At 42.5% G+C, this 25,686-nt stretch overlaps 1 protein-coding gene across 6 annotated transcripts in view; it reads right to left on the reverse strand.

Annotated features, from left to right (window-relative positions):
- LDB2 (LIM domain binding 2) overlaps positions 1-25,686 on the reverse strand; it is a gene marked incomplete at both ends in the record, with an annotated part of 391,237 nt that overhangs the window by 250,578 nt on the left and 114,973 nt on the right. For all 6 annotated transcript variants that reach the window (XM_079699794.1, XM_079699793.1, XM_079699792.1 and 3 more), the window contains one exon: positions 896-998. In XM_079699794.1, coding sequence (XP_079555920.1) covers positions 896-998 — 103 coding nt within the window. The remainder of the gene's footprint in view (positions 1-895; positions 999-25,686) is intronic.

Raw genomic sequence — 25,686 nt, forward strand, 5'->3', positions numbered from 1 at the left:
ATCTTTTCATTGTGTATATCAAGAGTGCTATTACCTATCATTTACTCAATGCTCTGGATCGACTCATTTGTACATACTGTGGTTGGTCCCATCATCAGCTCCGTGTCTGACACATTTGGGATGTTTTACCCTCTGACAGACAGATCCCTTCACATGTGCAACCCTGACTTCTGAAAACGCATCTCTCTCTGATCTAACTGGACATTAATTGTCTTTGTGCTGACGTGTTTATGCCTCTTGGTCTTACAGCACAACTAGCAAATCTGATCTCTGACAAGTTGGCTGAACCTAATCAGGACAGATCAGCTGTTACCCAAGGTGCCACAGGCTGTAATTTGAGGATCTTTACAGAGTTATCACTCCCCAGAAAGACAAGGAACTATGAATTCTGTCAACACGGATCCCAAAGTGTGTGTTCAAAGCAGCTGTGGCCACCCCCGCCCTCAAGAAAACATAGCACTTGTCAAATAAATACCTGAGATAATTGATAAGAGGGGATTAGAAGGATATAGCTGATACAGTGATTGTGAGGATATTTTTTTAAAGGGAACTTCAGAAGCAGAACGTTGGGTGTGAAGTGTTGTCAAGCATAAAGAAGGGTCGTAGGGAAGAGATGGATGGCAAGCCTCCACAATTCAGCTACCACTTATCATTGGGGGGGCTTGGTTCACATTTGCCTCGCTCTCTAAACTGGCAAATGCCCAAACATCCTAAACCTCGAAGGAAATCTCTTGCTGCCGAGTCGGGCTGCCACCCGGTGACAGTGCCTTGATCAGAGGCAGGAGGCCGGGATTATTGTCAGCCTGTCAGCACTGTATTATTATCTGAAGACCCCTGTGGTTTTCTTACGGGCGCAAAAAGAGGGAATATTAGAGAAAATAAACTTCTTTCTTACTGTATCGCTTTGGTCCATCTTCCAAACAAAAGGAAAGGGTTAATGTGGCGTCATCTTCAAAAAACTCGGTGGCAAACGCATCCCACCAGAGGTTGTCGCTATCCTGCAAAAAGACAGATCATTTATTTAACAGGCAAGAGTGGAAACATATCTCAAAGGGGAAAAGAAAAGGGAAAAAGGCAGAAAAATCCAGTCATCGGTGGCTTGGGACTTAGCATATGTGTGTGGGTGTTCTGGAAGGGGTGTGGGCAGGCGTGTGGTCACTCTTCAGATTCATTGCCTCAAATGGGGACTGAATTCCAATTCAATAAATGAGTTAATGCAAAGCAAATGAAAATTAATTCTCGAGGACCTTTGGGGAGATTTAATAAACGTATTCTGGAGCACAATGTGACATTTTTGAAGAAAAAGGTTTGCTTTTAATGTAAAATGCATTCAGCTTTTTCTCTCTTTCTCTTTGCTCATTTAGGAGTCCGATTTTACAAACAGAAAGCACAATATTACAACCAGGTTAAGGAGAGTACATTTTTTAACAATAATTTATTCAAAAAAAAAAAGTTGTGTGTGGCTTGTTGCCTTCCTCTATGCAAATATCCCTATAAAAGATACAGGTATTGCTACATGGATTCATGTAGAAAGATGAGTTTGTGCACAAGCAACCATCACATGCATATGGATTGTTCTTGAGGATTGGTTTAAGATTATAGGCAATCACTTGCTCATTATTAAATCAGTTATTAAAAACAGAATAGTTAAGCAGAATGCAAACCATGCACATGAACTCTGTTTGTTTGTCTTGGGTTGAATGTTTCCCTTGCTCATCCAGAAAATAATTTGAAATTGGCCCAGTTGAAGGCCATTAAAATCATTGCTAAGCTTCAAGGGCAGGGGAAGGGCCTCCTCTAACAGGGAATTAGGAGGGTTATGCAGAGTGTTACATTTAAAAGGGGGAATCATACCTGGGCCTCATTCTCTGTATAGTGCTCGATTTACCCTCAAATTCTTAAGCGCAATCTTTTCCCAGAGAATTGTTGGTTAGTGCCAGATTTCAGGGCAAGATGTTTCCCAGCTGCCTGTCAGATGGGGAGGGACACAGAAGGGCCCGCTGCTCCTCTCTTAAAGGCCCCCACCCTGGGGCCCCGGCCAAGGTCTCACCAGCCTCTCTTCCTCCCATTAAGTTGTTCTGCTTATGATAACATTAAGTTGTTGTCACTGGCAGGCTTTGGCAACAAGCCTTCAGTCCCAACGGGAATAAATAAGGGGCCACTGAAGAATGATGCTGTTCCTCTTTTCCGAAAAGAAGCAGCTTAGACAAATGAATGTCCTTGTCTCTTTTTCTCTGGCCTCCCCCCAATCGCCACACCAAAAGCCAACACTTTTCTTAGTAGAATACAGTAAACCATCCAGGGGTAGATCATGACTCCACATACAAAATACCCCCCTCCCATCTCCCTTCAGAAACAAACGTTTATTGAGCACTTATTACGTGCAGGCCCTCAGAATACACAGCAGGATAAGAGATTGGTCTCTACCCTCAAAGGGCTCAAACCCACTGGCAGGGCACAGCCGACTGAGCATCAAACAGACAGCCTCGCTCCACACCTGAGACCACAACACAGGGCCTCAATGCTCTGGAAACTGTCAGAGTTTCTAGAAAAATCAGTGGGCTTGGAAGTGAAGCAGCAGCTGGGGCAAGAAACCCTATTTGGGAGCCTGGATACACAGGGGTTTTTTTTCATTTCAAATTGCTATACGGATGGAAAAAGAACAATGGTTAACATTTATTGAGCGTTTACCACATGCCAAACACTGTTCTAAATACTTTATATACGTTTTCTCACTCGCTCGTCATTACCACCCCGATTCTTGGTTTTGTTTTGTTTTTTTTCCCTTGTCAGTACAGTATCAGTTTCTTGTGAGTAGGGGCTCTGTTTTGCCTGCTTCTCCATCTCCCAGGCCCCAGACAGTGACGAGGCCATGGTATTACTCAATGAAAGCTGTTCAGTGACTGGCTGGAACTGCTCACGTTATCATCCCAGTTTTACAACTGCAGAAACGGATCAGGTGGTGAAGGTAACTTGCCCAAGTCCACTCGGCCAATAAACAGCAGAGTTGGTGTTCACATGTACCTTTTTAAAATACTCACGTTCATGCCATAATAGTTATTAAGTGTGGTGTCAAAATGCCGGTTCAAGGAATGATTGTCCCAGAAGTATATTTTAACCATGTAATACGATATTAGAGAGAAAGCGAAAGTGGGAGGAACGCTTTCAGAATTCCTATATAGGGACTGGGACTATCGGACATCTGAGATCTGCCCCGGGTCTCTGCCGACTCATTTCTCTGGCGTCCTTGGGAAGGCGAGGGCTAGGGTTCAGAAAGAAGGGAGATGGAAAAGAGCATATTTTGTCTCAGGTTGGTTTCTCTTCCAGCTCCTCGCTGTCCCACTGCCAGGACTCACGCCCAGAAAGAGGCCGGCACCATGCGGTAGGGCAGGTGGTATTACAACACTGGTGGAATTCGTCCTGTGGGCAATCCTCAGAGGAGGCTCATCCCAACACTACCTCTTCCCAGTTATGTGAACTTGGACAGCTTATTTTACCTCCCTGACCTTGTTTCCTTACTTGGAAATTAAGGATAACAATAATGATAATAATAACAGCAACAGTAATAACTATCTTCACAGTAGATGCCACAACAGTTAATAACTATCTTGCAAGGTAGATGTGAAAACTCAATAAGTTAATGGCTGTAACGTGCCCAGCAGAGTGCCCGGAACACAGTAAAGATCAATACAATGCCCCTCTCCTACCTTTATCTACCATCTTTAACACCATTCCTAAGGGATGAAGCATTCCATGCTCTAAAGAACTCTACATCAAAAATGTTTATAGGGCTTCCCTGGTGGCGCAGTGGTTGAGGGTCCGCCTGCCGATGCAGGGGATACGGTTTCGTGCCCCGGTCCGGGAAGATCCCACATGCCGCGGAGCGACAAAGCCCGAGAGCCATGGCCTCTGAGCCTGCGCGTCTGGAGCCTGCGCGACCGGAACCTGCGCGACGGGACCCTGCGCATCCGGAGCCTGCGCATCCGGGGCCTGCGCATCCAGAGCCTGTGCTCCGCAACGGGAGAGGCCACAACAGTGAGAGGCCCGTATACCGCAAAAAAAAAAAAATGTTTATATATCAAGCCTGTCTCCAAATCACTTCAACTATTTGTAACCCATTTACTTGGCAACAATACCTATCTACAACACAGTGAAAACTTTGAATGGAAATTGCTCAACTCCTTTTGGCCTGCTAATTGTTCAAAGGCCCAGTGACTAGATCAGTTCCTCTATCTCCATTTTCCTGTCATCTAATTCCTGGTTTTTAGCACGTCTGCTAGAAGATGGACTAGTGGAAGGTAAAAGCCCAGGGAGAACCCAGGCTGATCTGAAGTCACTAGGAGAAAAGAAAGGATTCAGTCTGTAAGGAGGTGGGAGCATTGTCTATGAGCAGCCATACAGGTTCCACGGGGCTCAGACAAGTGTGTGTTGGCAGAAATCAAGCGGGGAGGGGGAGTAATGACCCAAGAAGGGGGGATGACATTTGATTCAAACTAACTATAATGGAGCATGAGATGAGTCAATGTCTCAGGAAATGTCAGGACAGTTTTGGTAGGAGAAGGTCATATCAGGTGACTATACACACACAAAAAATCAATTGGCTTTGGTCACAAATCTTGGAAGAACATTCCAAAACTAAAAATGTGATATGTGCTTTCACAGGGCCAGACACAAAATAGGTACATAATAGAATATATATACATTTTGGCTGATAGAATGAATGAGTGGATGAAAGACTGGAATTCCTTTTTGTTCCATCAAAAACCCAACTCAGGAAAATCACTTACACAGTTTTTGTGAGCTCTAGATGGTTGACCCTACTTTGTCTATTGGCCAATATTTTTAAACTGACACAAAAAAATATTTGGATATTATTTTTAAGCTATAGTTGTCAACTGCCCCCCAACACACATATATAAGGCTTTTGAATTAGTCCTTAGTTATGAGAGGAAAAATGCTGACGGAGAAAGGGAATGAAAAAGTAGTATTTTTAAGAAAATATTACTAAATGTCAAGTACAGGCCAGTCTTGACTTGGCTTTTTTCTGAAGGAAGGAGATCGTGGAAAGAATACATGTTTTGGGGGCCCTGGGTTAACAGTAGTACCCATAACTCAATATTTTCTAAGTTTTTCCCATGAATTGAACCATCTTATATTCACAACTGTCCTAATTGCCCCCAGGGGCAGAGCAGGCATCCTTAGCAGAATTTATACCCTTATATAACCTCTGTGTTACATTGGCTTCAACATATAAATTCTGCCTCTTATTCGCTGATGACCTAAGTCAAGCCTCCTAACTTGTTTGCATCTATTTGCTCATTTGCAAAGTGGGAACAATCAGTTCAGTGCACTGTGAGGGCTAAGGAGAAACTGCCCAGCACATAATAGTTGCTCAATAAATGGCAGCTATTATTATTTTTTCTTATGGTCTCCTTTGACCTTCAGATATTTATAAACAGAGAATCTGAATTTCAAAAAAGTTAAACTCCTTAGTAAAGATCAGACAGCTAGAAAGTGGCAAAGCTAAAGTTCACATCCAAGTCTGCCTAATTCCAGTCTATTTTTTTAAATAGCAAAATTGAGAGGAAGGTACAGAGAATTCCCACACCCTCCCTGCCCGCACACATGCATAGCCTCCCCCGTTACCAACAGCCCTCACCACAGCAGCAGATTTGTTACAATTGTTGAACTGACCAGGCCAGGTTTTTTCCAAATAATTCTGCTTAAAAAGTGATTTTCCACCTTAGGTTGAAGACAAAAAGATTCACAAGAGTAGAAGAAGAGGCCAGGATTAATTAGCAAGAGGAAATTTTGCTTGAACAGATCTCCTCCTCCAGTTCTTTCAGATTTTGCCCACTTTCCCCCACCTTCATGTTGTTTTTCTGAAAATAAACCTCCTCTTTGAACAGCCCTTCCTTCCATTTTGCTGGCTGGTATAGTTCCTGGGATCAGTGAGGCAATTTTATGGAAGACATTTGCCTAATGACTAGGCCAGGAGTCCAGGCAGCCGCTGCAATGCAGCTACAAAGACCTGTGCTAAACCAAATACGAAATCTCTGGCAGAAGATCTTACAGTGTGACTTGGTGGAATCTCAGTTCTCAGCCAGAGAGCTGAGCTAACAACCTCATGAGTTGTGGACAATGATGAAAAATCAGTGCCACCATTATTCAACTTCTAGATGTTGGTCATCTAGATGGTCTGAGCCTTGCAGACTAAGGCAACATGTGCAAGAGACCAAGGAAATATAACAGAAAATGACTGGTCACGATTCTGCAGTTCTGTCTATCCACAGGCTAACACTTCTGTCTCCTGATTGCATACTTGGCACCTCCATCATTGGAGAAATGGAAGAACCAAGGAGTTCCCTTGGGAGCAGGTCACATGGCCAAGTCCAATAAGCTGACCAGTAGGAGGCTGTGTGAGGAAAGTTTCCAAGGCTGTTTCGCAGCAAGGATTCCAAAGAGGAGCTCACTAAGTCTGGTTTCCCCTAAGGTGTGAAGGGAAGGTAGGATTTTGCTGCCCACTCTCCATGCAGGCAATCCCCTCAAGTCAAACCAATGTGGAGAATAACTAGGAAGGGCCTTGAGACTGACCAGCAGGTCAAGATCAACCTCTCAAGACTTGGAGGTAAAGGCTATGACAAATGCCTTTAAAAACAAACCAGTAGGGCTTCCCTGGTGGCGCAGTGGTTGAGAGTCCGCCTGCTGATGCAGGGGACGCGGGTTTGTGCCCCGGTCCGGGAAGATCCCACATGCAGCGGAGCGGCTGGGCCCATGAGCCATGGCGGCTGAGCCTGTGCGTCCGGAGCCTGTGCTCCGCAACGGGAGAGGTTGCAACAGTGAGAGGCCTGCGTACCGGGAAAAAAAAAAAAAAAAAAAAAAGTGGCCTGAGGTTTTAGGTAGGTGGGGTGGCCGTGCACACCAGTTACTGCCACATAGCATAGATAAAACATTTGGTGGATATATCAGAAAAGACGTTCTATCCAGGGAAAAGCCACTCTCACCGCTCTGGGGACCAGCATGGTCAGGAGTTGGCCTGTGTGGAGCCAAAGGAACCAGCAACTTACATTGTCAAACCAAGGGTCCCTCTTTAACCATTTCCTGCCTCCTTTTCTTTGCATATGTTGTTCTTTTGGCCTGGCATGTCCAGCAAATACCAAGTCCCAGTCCTTTGATTCCTTTTTTCCCTGTCTCCTGTGCTAGGAAAGCTTGATACCTCTACCCCTGTTAGAGTGTGGATCATATTATAATTGAATCACTGCCTTGCAATATAAATTTATCGAAACTTGTGGCTGCCGTAGAGGACCATGAGATCCTTAAGGATAAGGACCGGGCGTTAGGCATCTCTCCATCCTCAACAGACCTCCCACCTATAAATTACCCAGTAGGGAGTAGAACAGATGGTGAGGCCGTAACCACACAGTGAGTAAGATTCTTCCTCGAAGATTGCAGGAATCTTAAGTCTAAACTCAGTGGCTAGGGGACCAGAACAATGTACAAGCAGAGGCTTCTCTCTGTCATATCACTGTTGCCTCACTTTTCATCAGTGGACGTACCAACCATGCATGTGACAAGTTCATATTCATGCAGAAATTACTTCCCACCTACACTGCCATTTCACTGGACCACCTTTGGGCATTTTTCTTGTTCTTTTCAGTGAAACATTGGTTAAGTGAATACACTTCATTGATTGTAACTTAAATAAGTGGTGTTTAAAAATAAGTAAATAAATAAATAAGTGATGTTTTACTTTATTAATTTTAAAAAATAGAGAATAGAGGATAATATGGTGAAGGCCTATGGCCCATTATCCAGAATTAACAATTATTAAAATAATATCTTTCTTTCCTTTTTAAAAGGAATTAAAAATTATAAATAAAAATAAACGTCCTGGGTTTCCATAGCTTGCTGTATTTTTCTCTCCCTTCCCCTAGGCTCCCATAAACAACCATTTTGTGAAAATCATATGGCCCTTCCTAGCCCATCTTTTATATTTATATACATACATGACTCCATTCATATATAGCTCTGTTTGATGTTTTTAATATTTTATTTAAATGATATCATACATTATGTTTCCTTCTTTAAACTTTTTTTTTTCATTCAACATTGTGTTTTGGAAACGTCTCCATTTTATATATTAGGGCCTCTTCTTTCCTTATATAAGCTACATGGTAGTACACTAGAAGAAAAGAATATATTTTATTTAAGCATTTTGCTACTAATGATCTCTAGACAGTTTCTAATTTTTTGCCATTACAACAATGCTGCGATAAGTATCTTTGCAGTGTCCCTTTGTGTTAATGTGTAAGAATTTCTCTGGGGCATATATTTAAAGTGGCCATGCCTAGGCATAAGGTGTGCACTTGTGTATATTTTGGCTCTTCCATTAGGAGGTCCCTATGCTTCCAGATTGAAAACTTCTGGTCTGAAGATGAACGGGTAGAGATGAAACTAAGAGCATTTCCAAGCGATATATTTCCAAGTGAGACCTAGTAACAAGATCCACAGAATTACAAAACAGAGTCCAGCTCTGCCAGGAGAAGGATGAGCATCTGAAAGTCCAAAGAATATGCAATGATGGAAATACCACTCCTACTAAAAGTTTTCCTATCATTCTTTTAAAGGCAGAGTGTATCCCAGGGACTTCATTAACCAAAAGCAGGATGAGTTCTTGACACAACACAAGAAAGGGAGCATAGTTGCTTCATGGTCCTCCGAAATGGCTCATGAGACAGAATGATTGAGTACCAAACACCCCAATGTGTGGGCGCAGAGGTAGGGAGTGAGGGGCATCTAACTCCATACACTCTGCCACGAGGCTTGTCATGGAGGTCATGCCTGCCTTTGCCTTTCAATCCTGGCTGTTGTTTAGTATCTGAACAGTGCATATTTAGTGCTTAGTGAATATTAATAAGTAAAAAGTGGATTCTTTTCCCAAAGCTGGAAAGTAACAATAGCAGAGAGCAGCCTCCAGGTAAATAAAGACGAAATTAACTCAGCCTGAACCCAGGCCCCGGGTGGAGGGGTGCGGCCTACAATTCTCGTATATTTTAATTAGGTAAAAACACCATTAAATCTTCTCCACTCTAAGTAATCCCCTCTATACATTTCTGTGATGAAAATCCTCTGTCCCTTTGTCCCATCTCACAGGTGAGCCCAAGTAGCCCCGGCAGCCAAATCATATATCAGGATGAGAGATGCACTCAGGTCAAATAGCAGAAGAGTCTTAATTATATTTAAAAATCCACAAAAGCATTTTGCTTCCAACCCAGATTCTCTTCCATTCCTATCTCTGTCCCTCTACACCAAAAACAGGATCCTGGTGCCAGGGTTGCCCCCCAGCATCTTTAACTTAAGCACTGACAGGTTATGTGGGATTTTTGCCAGAGTAATTATTTTTCAATTCAACAATAATGAGAAATTACCATGGCAACCACTTGTCACGTGGCACACATACACCCCCTCCAAAGAATGAACCATACATAAAGCATCTATTTCTTGAAAAGTGTGTTTTTTCAATGAAAATAAACTTAAGCAGGTCAAAGTGGAGAGAATGTACGAAGGGGTCTGGAAACGGGAAGATGAGGAGGGCATTGACTTTCTTCAGTATCTTGCAGTTCTAGAAAATAATGATATCTCCTCTCCCTACTGTCTTATACGCACACACACATAGCACACTATTCATTTGCATCTTACCATTGTGGTCACTCCCATCTTACACACGTCAGTTGACCTCTCTTAGAAAACACTGCAGAAAAAAACATGTGTCTCCAGGACCAAGACTGATGTGCACTTGGTCAGACTTGCTTTCCCTACATTTCTTTGCCTGTCACTTGCGTATGTTGAGAGAGAAGACAATAATCTCCTGCCAAATCTCCTGGTTTTCCCTTTCTAGAGGCTCTCACACACTGAAGGGAATGCAGGTTTTTATTTTCTCTAACTACAAAGGTCTTTTTGCTTCCTTCATTTCTCCAAACCTAGGAGTCTTGTATCAAACCATGTTTATTCCAAATTAGCCACATGTAATAATAGTAGTCAACAGTTACATAGCATTTCTGTGTGCCGGCCACCATTCTGAATCCACTGACTAATATAAACTCCTTGAAACCTCACAATGACCCTAGGGGCTAAGTCCTATTATTCATGCCATTTTATAGATGAGAAAACTGAGGCACAGATGAGTTAAATATCTGCTTAAGACTATGAAGCTAACAAGTAGCAGAGATATTTCAAACACAGGGACTCTGGCTCTTGAGTTTGGGCTCATATAAGCACTTTACTACGATGTTCTTTGTCTAGAGCAATGTTCTTCAAAATTTCTACTGTCTTCTTAGTTGTTTCAATCTCCAATTAATGCACTGAATGTTTGGGGCTCTGTTTCTTGAACAGACAACTCAAAGCAAGGCTTTCCATCACATCGATGGAATTCTACATCGAGACACAGAAATAAAAGTAATAGGGTAAGATCATTTGCTCTCACTAGCTGGTAATTTTGAACAAGCATGTAATGAACACAGGGAGAGAATTTTAAATCCTCCCTTTTTATTTAACGTTATAGAATTTTTTTAAATCTCATGTCCCAGAGGTTGTTTTTTTATATAAATTTATTTATTTATTCATTTATTCTTTGGCCGCATTGGGTCTTTGTTGTTTTGTGCAGGCTTGCTCTAGTTGCGGCAAGCAGGGGCTACTCTTGACTTACTGCGGTGGCTTCTCTTTGTTGCAGAGCACGGGTTCTAGGCACACAGGCTGCAGTAGTTGCAGCATGCGGGCTTCAGTAGCTGTGACACGTGGGCTCAGTAGTTGTGGCTCACGGACTCTAAGAGTGCAGGCTCAGTAGTTGTGGAACATGGGCTTAGTTGCTCTGTGTCATGTGGGATCTTCCCAGACCAGGGCTTGAACTTGTGTCCCCTGCATTGGCAGGCGAATTCTTAACCACTACACCACCAGGGAAGTCCCCCAGAGGTTGTAGTTTTGTTTTTTTTTCTCTCTCATTCTCAACTATGACTTCATTTATTCTCAACTAAATTGCATTTGATTTAACAGTAAACGTTAGTTATCATTTTAACAGAGAAATTCTAAAATGACATGTTACTAAGAGAGTAAATTGTGTGTCTTGATAGAACATCTCAGGGTTTCACTCACAATTTGAGGCTTCCCTTTTAGAAAGTGTCTACTACATTTCAGTCCCTTGTGCTGCTGCCTTGGGAGAGACATTTCTTAAAACAGGCAGAGAGACAGGAATTGGCATCCAGCAGATATGCCTCTGTAGCTAAATCTACATCAAACACCCCACACCCCTAGAAAAATTATGTATTTCAATCTCTGCCCTTGACCTACTAAAGTATTAATTAATGGTGAGGATTCCAAAGAGAAATGCTATTTACAATAATCTAAAAATAATGACTAAAATGTATACAAGTTGAGGTGCCAAAAATAAGCTTTGGACTTATTGCAACTATTATGAAATAATAACTTTTTTTAAAAATTTGGATTGCTATCAGCTTTATGAGGGCAAGATCTCTACCCGTGCCTGTGTATTTGCTAACACCTGGCAGGCATGCAACAAATAAGTACTCAATTACTTGATTATTTAAACTATTTCATTTAACAAATAAATATTTGTTTAATTAAAACCAGCATATTCTCAAAACCTTGAAGAAACACAATCGTGTTTTCATGATGGTTGGACACTTCTATTCTCTTTTTTGTTCACGTGTCTGTTAAGCAGGGGTGTTAAATATTTAATCAGTGACTCAACGAAAGTGCTTAGGAGTTTCACAATGAATTACTTTCTAGTCATCACAGAATCCCTATCAAGTTGGTACTTTTATTATCCCAATTTAAATGGGGAAACTGAGGCCCCAGGAGGTCAAGATATATACCCAAGGTCACAGACCAAGTAAGGGGCAACATTGGGATTTGGTTCCTGAATATTGCATGAATGTTTGTTTCTAGCTGCAAAGTTTCACTGCCTGTTCTCATCTATACTATTCTGGTGTGAAGGAGGCGGAGTATTTTCTTCATAATTAAATTTCCTCTGTCAGACTCCAACCTGGAAACACGCACTCTGACATATCAAAAAATAATATACTAGGGACCCTGCGCAAACCCACTTTGAAAATGACCTAGCAAAGCATTACTCTAGCAGCATGGGTCTCGCTGGTGACAGTTCTGGGCGGCGAGCACCATACCTCATATTACATCATACCCTCTAGGTGTGAGAGGTCCTGAGAGGCAGGATAATGTGATGAGGCAGCAAGTCGTATATCTTGGGAAAAGTGCACCATAAAATCAGGCACAAATTTTTTGTTCCAACATACACACAGCAGACAATGAGAGAACACTTCTGGAAAAGCTTGCAAGATGCAAAAGCTTAATTTTGTGACCTGCCCAATTGCATCGGAATCAAATGACAGGAATAATTCTTAGAGTTACCACTCAAAATTGGAAGGCCGTGCCAGGACCGATGCAAGAAAAGAAAACTTGTGTTTTTCCCTCTTCCTTGGGAAAAGGGAAAAGGTTTTTGTTCACAAAGATAAATAGAAGAAATCCAGAATAATCTCAAAACTCAGAAGGAAAATAATAGGTTTCTCTTGATGATGGTCGAAGGCCTTCATGCTCTTTTCAGTTTACACATCTGTTTATTGGGATCTTAGATTCGCTCTAAGTCTGTATCACAGCTCCCAGCTTCTCCCTGGGCTCCAGATCCCTGGCTCCAGCTGCATCACCAACTTCCCCCCTTGTTAACCAAAGAGGCATCTCAGACTGAACATGGCCAAAGCCAGACCCACCCCTATTTTTACCACACCTCAAACCTATTCTCCTCACTCTTTTCTATGTCAATAATGTAATTCCAAGTTGTCATTCTCTTAGCCCAAACTTTTAGGACATATTCTTGACTTTGCTCTTTTCCTAAGTCCACACCCCCAATCCAACAGCAATCTATTTCCAACCTAGAATGGAGCCCACCCACATTTCTCTCCCTCCATCTGCACTCCTTGTCTGGGCCTCCAGTACCTCCAGCCTTGAGAGCAGTGATTGCTTCCTAATCTTTCTCTCTGCCAGCACTCTGTTTCCCTGTACGTGTGCTCTGCTGAGAAGCCTGCATGATCTTTGAACAACGCCCACTAGATTGCATCACTCCCTGTCGAAACCATCCGGTGGATTCCCATTGCTGCTTTTAGCCATGGAGCAAACTGCTCTGCGTGGTTGGGACTTGGTATTTTTCCTTGGCCTCAGCTCCCTTCATTGAACACAGCTCACGAGCCTGGGCTCTTGCAACACAGACCTTCCTTCTAACCTGGGGCCACACTCTGGTCCACCACAGAGACATTTGTACTTGCTGTTCCATCCGTGAGTGGATGCCTTTCCTCTACTTGGCATAGTTTTCTCTTCCTTGTCATTCAAATCTCAAGTTCTGTGTCACTTGTCACTAGTCTATAGGAGCCAACTTTTTTACCTTATCAGTTAATGTTTCTTCTCCAGGAGGAACTTATCACTTGATTTGGTCTATTTCTTGTCTTCCTACCTACTAACAAGCATAAGCTCATTGGGATCCTGCTGCCCACTTTGCTGTAGAACCTGGTACACAGTAGGGGCTTAATAAATGATGGCTTGAATAAATGAAAATACCAAAAAAATGTGTTAAGAAAAAAGAAAAGAGAAATCTTATCAAAGAGACCACATTAATCTCTCTTTTGGACTTCTACAGGGCAACAATTCCCAGATCCAGACTTGTCACAGTGCATTTGGCTACAACTACATAATAGAGTACTAGGAATCTACCAGAATCTTTATTCCCTTTAATTTTTAAAATAAATATATATCATGAATTAAAAGCATTAAAAATATTCATGTCCTTTGACTTAGTAATTCTATTTCTGGGAATCCATCCAAAGGATATAATCCAAAACTATGTAAATGTTTTATATGCAAAAATATTCACCACAGGAGCCTTCATAATAGCAAAAAAAACCCTAGAAACAATGTGCTGCCCTACAAGGGAGAAATGATTCCAGAAACCATGATATGTCCACTAGAAAGAAAATAGGACTCTTTAAACATAATGTTTACCCATGGTTTATAATAACACAAAGGCATGCTTAGGTTATAATGTAAAATTAAGAAAGCAAGATGGATAAACAGAGCAGTAGGGCAGAATGGAGGGCTGAGAGACAGAAGCATGCATGGAACCTGGGTCTATGAAAGAGGTGGCCTTATGGGGGAGTGAGAAAGGATAGACAAATGGGTAAGTAGTGTTGGCTTTTCACATGGAAAAAATAAATTTGATTCCACTTCACATAACCAAATATAAATTCCAGATGGATGAAACATATAAATGAAGAAAAACAAAGTTTTCAAAATATTTGAAGAAAAGAGAGCATATTTTGTGTGACCTCAGAACAGGGGGAAAATTTGTAAACAAACACAAGACAAAACATATGAGAAACAAGCGATCCATTTGAATCCATCAAAATATAAACATTTCATACGACAAAAGACATTGTAAACATGCTACAGTATAAATGACGAGCTGGAAGAGGATTAGTAACTAGGATATATAACGAACTGTTCCAGATTAAAAATCAATAACATATAAAAGAGCAAAAAATGTGAAAGTACCATTCCCAGAAAATGGTCAATAAAGCAATGAAGAGATGTTCTATTTCACTTGTAGTCAAGAAAAGGTAAATTAAATCCAAGCCCTTGAACATCCATGTGATTGTCAAAAAAAAAAAAAAAAGCTGAACTATGCCACACATTGCTGGAGAGCTGAGGAAACGGGAACTCTCGTGCACTGTGGTCACTTCTCATCATAGTCTGAAAGCCCCGATGCACAAAGTAGGCAGATGCCAGCATTACCCACCCACTCAGCACCTACCACTCTCCTGGACGTCGTTGCAGCCTGACAAACTTTCCCTTTATCCCTTCTGCCTCTTCATCTGCAATACTTCTCTCACCACACATTCTTCCACTATTTCCCAACCATCCTTTGCTCATTCAAGACATCCATCCAAGTCTTGCCTCCATCCTGAAGCCTCCCAGGATTTCCAAACTACAAAAAGTCTCCATCTTCTAGACTGAGAAACATTATTTTTTTAAAAATTTTCAATTACTATGGGCCTCATGCTGACTACTCCTGTGGTACTATATTTTAATATTATTTTATTTCACATTATATCTAATTATTACATTTTCATGTCTCAATGACTCTAAACTCCATGGGTAGAGACATCATATACTTTGGGTTGGTTTTTGCTTCCCACTGCTTATCTGGCACACATTTATTGTGTGTTTAATTATGAACCAAACACTGTGCATTATATATTTCAGGCTTTGGAGCATGATCAGGTAGCTACTATTATTATCCTCCTTTAACAAGTGATAAAAAAAACCCAAAGCTCAGACAGGTTACTTAATTTTCCCATTCACACAGCTGGTACATGTTGGAATCAGTGTTCAAAGCCACGTCCTGGCTTCAGAACTCATCCCTTTTGACTGACATGAGACAGAAAATATTAGTAATAAGAGGTCACATATAAGACTTGTGCATTGCTTCATCATTCACAATAGCCCAGAAATGGAAACCATCCAAATGTCCATCAACTGATGAACAGATAGGCAAAGTGGTATCTCTGTATAATGGAATACTATTAGCAATGAAAGGAGTAAAATACTGATAACTGCTTTAACATGTACGGCAAAAACATTATGCAAAGAGAAAGAAGCCAGACACAAAATGCCACATATTGAATGATGCCACTTGTATGAAATATCCTGAATCCTGGCTCTACCACTTACTAGCTGTGTGATCTCAGGCAAATTACATAAGCTCACTCTGCCTCCACTTCATTGGGTATAAAATGGATATAATAATTCCTCACCTTTTGTTGTGAGGATTATACTAGATAATACATGGACCAGTGACTGGAAGAGAGTAAACACCCAATAAAGGGCATTATTACTAAGTGGTGGAGAAAGTCTCAAGGCCAGGGTTGGGTGGATATTAAATAATATATATCAGTGATACATCTTATAGAACAGCCCACACACTTGACAACTTGACAGCCTGGGGCTAGATGTCAATAGCCAGCACGTCTTTGCTCTGTAACTCTGGGCAAGATATTCAATCTCAGTTGCCTTCACTGTGAAAATGGGAGCTATAATGTTCCCTGCACCCCGTAGTGCTGTTGTGAAGATTAAATGAACTAATACACTGAAGTGCTTAGTACAGTGTCTGGTACACAAGAAGAGCTTATTAATTTTTACCCATCATTATTGTTCTGGCCATCAGTGTTAGGTGGCATTAAGGGCTCCCAAGACAGAGATCTCTATCCTCAGAAAATGTATAATCCAATTATCCAGTTGTCCCACAATTGCCACTGACAGCAGATGCAAACAAGGACACCCTCCTCTGTCTGTCTCCCTCTCTGGGCTGCAAACTCCTCAAAGGCAGGATCAATGTTTTGTTTTTCACCATCTCCCTAGTGCCTTGCACAGTGCCTGTCTGGGAAAAAGCAAGGGTACTTTATCCAACAAAGTGAGTTTCCAATGCAGACCTAAGGAAGAGAAGCCTCTGTTTTGCACGCCAGCCCCAAATCCACAGTTGTCTGTGGTTCGGGCTAATTTGCATCTCAACATCTCTGAAAGCTCTGCATTTAGCTATTCAATTTGCTTCCTTGTCAGCTAGATATCACAACTTGCAAGGCAAAAGAGAGCTTTAGAGAATTGTGGCTTGCCTGCCAGCAGCATATTTGTTGATACGGGATTTTTCACTTTCCCCCTTCCATCTCCACTGAAGGCAGAAAACTGAGTTCTAATTCTGATCCTGGTAATTCGTTGCTGGGTGACCTCACACAAGTACAAATCAAAGACTCTTAAGTGTTTTAAACGTCCTTAGAGGATGTGCTCAGGCCTTGATTTCTCCATCTGTCAAGTATAAGGATGATGCCAAGGGTCCTTCCAAAGGCATCCTGATAGAACACTCACTTCTTCAGGGATTATTGTTCAACAAAAGAACCTGTCCACCTTCCCTACTCTTGCTTTCAGGGAAAACATTTTTGGGGGATCTTGGTCAGGGCCAAAGTAAAGGCAACATCATCACCAGAGGATGTAAAAAGGAATATTTCCATCACCTTCCAGGGTGCAAGAAGAGTCTCCATAGGGATGGCAAATGGATTTTAACCCAAGCGGCCTCCGTGATGAACTAGTGATTGTTACTTACCTGGACTCTGAATCCATTCTTACATGCAACTGATATTTATTGAGCACTTACTATGGGCTAGACAATATCCTAGGCATTAACGATAAAGCAGTGAACATAAAGGACATAAATCTCTGTGCTTGTAGAGCATATACAGTAGTGGATGACAAACAATAAACAAGATAAATAAGTGAAATATATCATTTATCAGAGAGTGACAGGTGCACAGAAGAAAAATAATAAAGCAGAAAAGTGGGACACAAAGAATGGAGGGTAAGAAAGAAGAGGTGAGATTTTAGATGGGGCAACCACGGGTGGCCTTGCTGGAATGTCTCTTTAGATCAGTTTCTCAACCTCAGCACTACTGACATTGGGCTGGATAGTTCTTTGTTGGGGGAGGGGACAGCTATCCTGTACATTGTAGGATGTTTGACAGCATCCCTCGTCTCTACCCAAGAGATATCAGTAGCATCTCCCTCGGTTGTGACAACCAAAAAATGTCTCCAGACATTTCCAGATGTCCTTCAGGTTGACCACCACTGATTTAGAGTAAAAACCTGAAGAAAGAGAGAGAAGGAGCCACACAGAGATCTAGAAGGATCCTGGGAAGGCACCAGAGGCAGAGGGGTGAACAAGTCTGGGGTTACCCCCCTTCCCCCAGTCACAGCCAACTTACGTCAAACAAATATCCTCTTAAGTATATTTGTTCTCAAGAGAGAGTTTGGTCAGTAGAGGTGAGGATCCAGAAGTGCCCCAGCCTGGAGGTCAAAAGATCTTGATGCGTTTAAGGAATGAAAAGGAGGGCATCTGAGCCAAGTATTGGGAGCCAGGAGTGAGGCCAAAGATGAGCCGGGTGAGGGCCCTGGATCTCTTCCTACCAGCAAGACCTCCTAGGAAGGTTTTAAGCAGGGAAGTGTCGTGATCAATTTAGGTTCCAAGGACCTTCTATGACAAGACCAAGTGACCACCACCCCTGAAGAGCTGTGTGGCCCTGGGTGAATTACTTCACTACACTGGCCCTTAGTTTTCTCATCTGTAAAATGGGGGATAGGGACAATATTAGTACCTGCTTCACGGGTTTGTTGTGAGATATTATCAAAGGAGAGAATCTATGCAAAGCATTTAGAACTGTGCCTGGAACACAGAGCACACCTGGTCATAACCTTAGCCTTGATGAAGAGCACTCTCCTTAAACAAATGTTAGCTCTTCTTTGCTTCCCTTTCTCTTGGAAGCTTACCAAGGCCAAGCTTACCAAGTGAAACTTACTGCGGGTGTAGCTTTCATATCCACCCTCCCCATCCCTGCCCTGCCCTGCCCCCACCCACACCCCCAGGCCAGCTCCGGCCTCTGCACCCAGAGCCCTTCATTTCTACTTCTAGGGCACCACCTGCTTGCCAGCTTCTCTGCACACTTGGACTGTATATTCTCTATCAGTAGTCCTTACTGGGGACAAATACTTCCACTTGAAAACCAATGTCGAAGAGGCCTTCTTCTTCCTTAAATATTTTAAGGCGCCGTATATGTATAACTCTCAGTCCTGCCTTAAGAATGAGTTCCAAAGCAATCAACTGTCACCTCTGAGGGTCATCAAACCACCCACCCATCTAATGACAATGTACTGCTTTCTTATAAGACATATAATGCTTACATAGTGCTTCTACATGTAAAGCCTTTTTCCTCAATTCACGTTCCAGAGAATTTCTGCCAGCTGATCCTTGCACAAGCTTCCCTTCCCAGCCCTCCCTGCCCTCATCCCCATCCCTTCCCCCACTACCTTTAGCAGCAGTAATTCCATCCCACTTAACTTGGATACGAGCACCTGCACAGGGCCTGATACCAAGCAGCACCCCTACTCCACCCCTGTCAGCATCCTCTGGAGGGGCTGATGCAAGCTCGGTGATGTCACATACTGAATCTTATGCGATCCCCATACCAAGAGAGTAAGATTAACAACACAGGTGTTTTGTAAATGAGCAAACAAACAATGTGCTCAAAGTTTACCAGGAAGCAACTATCAAAGTCATAAGCTACATATGAATCTCCTAACTTCCAGTGGCTACACTTCTATTTTGAATAAAATTGCCATTTGCCAAAACTTAAAAAAAAAATGTTTAGACTCAAACTATGTAACATAAATATATGCACAAAAACATTGCTTGTGTGTTCCTGGACTTGTTATCATCAACAATAACATGCTAATAGTAACAAAATAAATCACTAGCAATCATTGAACATTTTCTCTGGGCCAGGCAGTGTGCTGAGCACTTCAGAAAACTATCTCATTGAATTCTTCCAACATTCCTATGAGACAGATATTATTGCTTCCAATTGACAGATGAAGAAAATAAGATTTTGACCAAGACCACTTCATTAGTAAATGATAAAGGCAAAATTCAAATCTAGGGAGTTGTGATGGTTAATTTTATGTGTCAATTTGGCTGGGCCACCGGGTGTCAAGATATTTGGGTAAACTTTATTCTGGGTTTTTCTGTAAAGGTGTTTCTGGATGAGACTGAGTAAAGCAGATTGCCCTCCTGATGGTGAGCCCCATCAGTCAGTTGAAGACCTAAATAGAACAGAAAGACTAAGAGGAAACTCCACTGGCCTGAGCTGGGCCATCAGTCTTTTCCTGCCCTTGGATTGGCACTTAAATTGTCGGCTCTCCTGATTCTCAGGCTATTGGACTCAGTCCTGTCCTCAGTCTCCAGCTTGCCAACTCACCATGCAGATCTTGGGGTTTGTCAGCCTCCATAACTGCATGAGCCAATTCCTTGTAATAAATCTCTTTCTATGTATACATATATCCTATTTGTTCTGTTTCTCCGGAGACCCCTGACTAATACAGTGGTATACACCTAAGCCCTAGTATGTTTCCATTCTCTGTATTAAGTAGAAATAGAATTCCTTTTATTCCAGTGGAGAAGAAGCATTAATTAGCAATAGTTTGCAGCAAAGGACTCACTAACACATTGCACTAGATGTAATTTGTTTTGTTCCAACATCTCAGAAGCAGCTTTTTTTCCCCTGCTCACTTATGTTTTAGAAAATCACAGTGTAGAAGGGATCTGAGAGATGGCTTTGGATTTCCAGGAGCTTGGTTGGCATTGGAGCTCTGACACACTCTGCATGGATGACCTTGGACAAGTCATATTACTTCTCTAAGGAGGTAAAATGTGGATTACTTACACCTATGTCCCCCAGGGTGCCCTGAGGCTTAAAAGAGATCAGGTATTGATTATTTATAATTTCATTCTTTCCAAAACCACAAAAAAAGTTAGCAAGCAAGGGGGGCTTCTGGCCTCAGGAGCAATGCACCATGAAAAATAGGTACTAATTCCATTTAATCTGATTCTTGTCCAGTCATCTAACTGAAGGCTAAAAATGATTCTACAGTAATAAAGGGAATTATAATACACGATTGTAGAAGCTTGGAGAGCAATTCCAGCACAGAAGCAAGCGATTATACATTGCAACAAATTAAAAACTCAGAGAAAAAGAGGGGAGGGAGAGGAAGGAAACCAAAGTGCACTCAAATCCCTCAAGAAATGCTACTTAATAAAGCAAACTCTATTTTCCATAGAATTCCAATCAAGGAGCATTTCGGCCACATGGAAGCAATTAAAGACTTCTATGATTTAATGAAAATGTGGAAACCAAGGACAAACAAAACAACTTCTTAACATGAGGCCACTTCTCAAATCCCTTCCACCCAACGGCAGGACACAGAATGGCTGAAAAGCTGGTACCAGTGACACAGGGCTCAAATCAGCCAGAGGCATGATCTCCAAAAGTCCAGTCTTCCTTGCCTTTTGCTAGAGCACAAAGAACACAGCGCTGTAAACAAAACAAAGACAAGCATAACCAAGCCTCCACGGGTGGCCATTCAGACCAATGATCTCAGGAGGAGAAAATTCGAGGTCTGGCTTCTCCTCCCTTTGGCTTTGATAAAAACCTAGCCCCATTCCTTAGCAGGATTTGATCATCCTTGGGGCTCCCCTTTGCCAGCCATAAACATCCAACGTAAATTTGATTTTAAGCAACTTCCCTCACCACAGAAACATACATAAGTCACTCTCCTGTGAACTGGAACTCTGCCGGCTTCAGGAGATGAAAAAGGAGACAAGTGTATCTCACTGACATCATTCCTTACCCTGGGGCCCCTGGACCTTGCTCAGCAGTTTTTTTCTCTGTGCTCCCAACACCGCATGCTAATTTCTGCTTCCGGGTCTTGGCACTTGCTGTTTCCTCTGCCTGTAGGGCTTGCCCTCCAAAGCGTCAGACTTGATTCCCCCTTATTATTTAGGTCTCAGCTCAAATGCCAGAGAGAGACCTTCCGTAGCAGCATCAAACTGAGGAAACTCCAGTTACTCTACCCATTATCATGTTTGATTTTTTTTTTTTGAACACTTATCACCCTCCAAAACTACCTATTAATACATCAGTGTATCTGCTGGTTTAACCTATGCCCTTGCCCAATCTCTTCTCTAGATAATAAGCCATGAGAAAGCAGAAATGTTGAGCTTTTATTTGTTTACCACCATGTTCCCTGCTCCGAGCACAGTTCCTGGCACACAGTAGGCACTTAATAACATCAGTACAATGAATGCATAAAATGGTAGGCTGCTTGGAGTTTCTGAAGTTTTGGAAAGACTGCTGTAGCCAAGAAGTGTCTATTTTATTCATTTATCCTTTCAATATTTGTTGAGTACCAAGTATATTCCAGGAGCTGGGGAAACAGCTAAGAATTAAATCTGGGTCTCTGCCCATAAGGAGTTCAGAATGGAGATGGAGAGAAAGAGAAAGCAGCCCCCTGCAGTAGGATGTGAGGTGAAGAACATGTCAGGGTACCAAGGAGTGGCTGGCACTTGACAGTTGGTAATGCTACCTGGCCTGAGGAATGGAATTTCAGAGGTCCTCACTGTTAAGTTGGCGGCTGTATTAATTTCTTGTGACTGCTGTAACAAATGGCCACACATTGGTGGCTTAAAACCACAGAAACTTATGCTTCCACAGTTCTGGAGTCTAGAAGTGTTAAATCAAGGTGTCAGCAGGCTTGGTTCCTTCTGAGGGCTATCAGGAAGAATCTGCTGCATGCTTCTTTCCTAGATTCTGGTGGTTGCAGGCAATCCTTGGCATCCCTTGGCTTGTAGCTGCATCACTCCAATCTCTGCCTCCGCTTTCACATGGCCTTCTCCCTGTGTGTGTCTGTCTCTGTGTCTCTATTTTCTCATAAAGACACCAAACATTGGATTTGAACCCACCCGAACCCAGTGTGGCCTTATCTTAACTAGGTACATCTTCAGAGACCTTATTTCCAAATAAGGTCACATCCTGAGAGTCTAGGATTTGGGAGACAGGGATACGAGGAGAATGTACTATTCAACCCAGGACAGTTGGCTACACCTTAGTCTTTGATTCTGGAAAATAGATTTACTTTCACAAGCACTGGTTGTCTGATGGATTCAGTATGACAGAATTTTACTCTCCGCTGAACACATGGGTATGCCAAAGTGTGAGGGGTGACCCACATTCTTCTTCTCCCCCTGATGTATTCAATCTACCAGAGGGGAAGAAGAGTGAAGTAGGTCAGGGGCTGGCTGCCGACCCCTCACTGCCCTGCCTTCTCCCTTTCAGCCTCCCTCAGCTCAGGGCTCTACCTCCTCTGCTTCTGCTTTATCTCTTGGTCTGTGTTCAGCCAAGGGGGAGGCACAAGCCCAGTGCAGGGCTCCCTCTCGGAGATACCTTGTAGGAAGACTCATTCTGAAGCACTCAGGGAAGCTAAAGAAACTGCCACAAATTATAGCTCCTTCTGCATGGCCCTTGAGATCTCAGCCTTGTGTCTCTGCTGTCTGCATTCTGGTTCTAAATTTAGCCTGGATCCTGAGCTGCTGCTCCCATAATCCTAGTCCATTCTCCTTACAAGTTATAGTCTGAGCTCCTCTCGGTGATGGAAACAGAAGCCTCTGAACTCTAAACAGAAGGCCAGAGTATGGAGACAGTTTCCCTCAGTGGAGAGGATCTCAGCCACCTCCGTGCACCCCAGAGGCCAGATATGCCCAGGACATCCCCAAAGATATCCTGGGACTCAGTGGAGAGATGATAGACACAGGAATCAACCAGCCCAGAGTCCAAATCTGAGCTCTAATGTTTATTAGGCATCTCACTGTAGACCAATAGCTTAACCTTCTTAGCGACCATTGCCTCATTGATGTCAATTCCTACTGTACAGAGTTAAAATATGCATTACATTTAAAAATAATAATGCATATAGCACAGTTCAAGACACATAGGATGTGCTCAATAAATGTTTTTTTAATTGCACGAAGAAAACTGAAAGACCCTAGGGCTTCCCTGGTAGCGCAGTGGTTAAGAATCCGTCTGCCAATGCAGGGGACATGGGTTCGAGCCCTGGTCCGGGAAGATCCCACATGCCGCGAAGCAACGAAGCCCGTGCGCCACAACTACTGAGCCTGCGCTCTAGAGCCCATGCACCACAACTTCTGAAGCCCGTGCGCCTAAAGCCCATGCTCCGCAACAAGAGAAGCCACCACAAAGAGAAGCCCGCACACCGCAACGAAGAGTAGTCCCCTGCTCACCGCAGCTAGAGAAAGCCCACACAGCAACAAAGACCCAACGCAGTCAAAATTAAGTAAATAAAATAAATTTTAAAAAAAGAAAATTGAAAGACCCTATATATAGAGAGACAATAAGGTTATGAGAAAGAGAGAAAACATACTGGATTGAGGTCTGGAAAGAAAGACCTATATTTTCATTGATAGAGAAATATAGTTTTTCCTCCATGGTTTCTACCTCCTCATTCTTTAGGTACTTAAGGTAACTTAAATGTCACCTCCTCAGGGAGACCCTGTCAAACAAGCTTTATCTAAAAGAGGACATCTCTCCTCTATTTAGACTCAGTCCATTTCCCTCATACTACTTATACAAATAATGATATTTTTGTGTGTTTTATTTACTCCTGTGTTTGCTGTCTGCCTCCTGTTCTAGACTTTTTGCTGCATGAGGGTACAGATTAAGTCCATCTTTCTCTAATCCCAGTGTCTGGCACAGGGCAATACACTCAATAACATTTGTCGAAAGAATGAACGAGGAAAAAAATAAATCCTGTGACAGCAAATGGAGATGGTGCCTTATTTTCATCATTTTAACAGTTTAAAAAAAAATGGAAGAGGATTGTGCAATTTGGAGAAGAAAATGAAAGAAGTCAAAAGAATTTCACGTTTCATTTCTACTAGTGGGATTACCATAGCAAGTTAAGAACAGCAGGAACCTTGTATATAATCTAGAATAAGCATTCTTGGACATATCTGGCTATTGCGTTCAGTCAACTGCACTAAAGAGGGTGAGGTAAGGGGGTGAGGGGGAAATTAGCTTGCCCAGTCACACATTTTCCTTGGCTACTCAGCATCAGGGCTGGTTTACTACCTGAGGGTCCTAAATATTGGTCTCCTTCTTTTAAAAATGGCCTTCACGCATTCGAGGACATAGCCAGGGCCCCCATGGCCCCCATGGCCCCCATGGCCCTTCCTCCTCTCCAGGTTAATCATCCCTGAGTCTTTCCTCTCTTTCTCAAAAGACAATTTCATTTCCTCTCATCATCCAAGATGATGGGGCCAAAGTCAAAGAGATATTTAACTTGCCATCCAGTCGCCTTCCTATGTGGGTAACAGTGGGAGTGAAAAAGACAGGCAGGTAAACCCGGGCCATCTGTGCTTCGAAAGTGCAGTTAGATTTCCATAAAGTCATAAAAGGTTTCAGACGACGCATTTGCTTCAAAATAGACAGATTCTTAAATGAGAGCAATTTCAAGAAGACCAGGCATCCTGTGGTGCACTTGGGGAGGGAAAGCAAATTGCATAACCATCCCTCGCTGAGCAGCGGTGAGGAGTCCTGCCAGCAGCAGCCCAAGTTCAAATCCATGAGCCACCTAAGCCAAGTTCTGCAGAGACTCCTGTCCAGCTCACTACCCGCCCCAGCTAGATGGCCAGGCTAACTCATCCGTCCCACTGTGTTTCCCTGAAAAAGCGAACACAAAGAAAGATATAAAATGAGCTTTGTGAAAACCACGCATTTGTCCTAAAAGTTCCCTCCTCTGAGTTACAGGGAGACAGTGAGATGGGGATGAAAAAGCTTTACGCTGGGAGTCAGGTTCTTTAGGTCTAATTTTAGAACTGGAAAGACCCTCAGACATAAGCTAATTAGAGTCTCTAATTTTCTATCCAAGGTCATTGACACTGAGGTCTCCTTCATTATGTATTTATTTGTGTGATCTTGAATGAGTTGCTAAGACTTGATGGCCTCAATTTCTCTCATCTGTAAAATGGAGATAATGATAATATTATCCACCCTTAAATAGTTGTCATTATTCAGTGACATGGAAAAATGTACGTACTGTGCCTGGTAGGGAGAAAGCACTCCATAATAGCCAGCTATTATTAGTTTTCACTCAAATAGTAAC

The sequence above is a fragment of the Hyperoodon ampullatus genome (assembly GCF_949752795.1).
Source record: "Hyperoodon ampullatus genome assembly, chromosome: 1".
NCBI lineage: Eukaryota > Metazoa > Chordata > Mammalia > Artiodactyla > Ziphiidae > Hyperoodon > Hyperoodon ampullatus.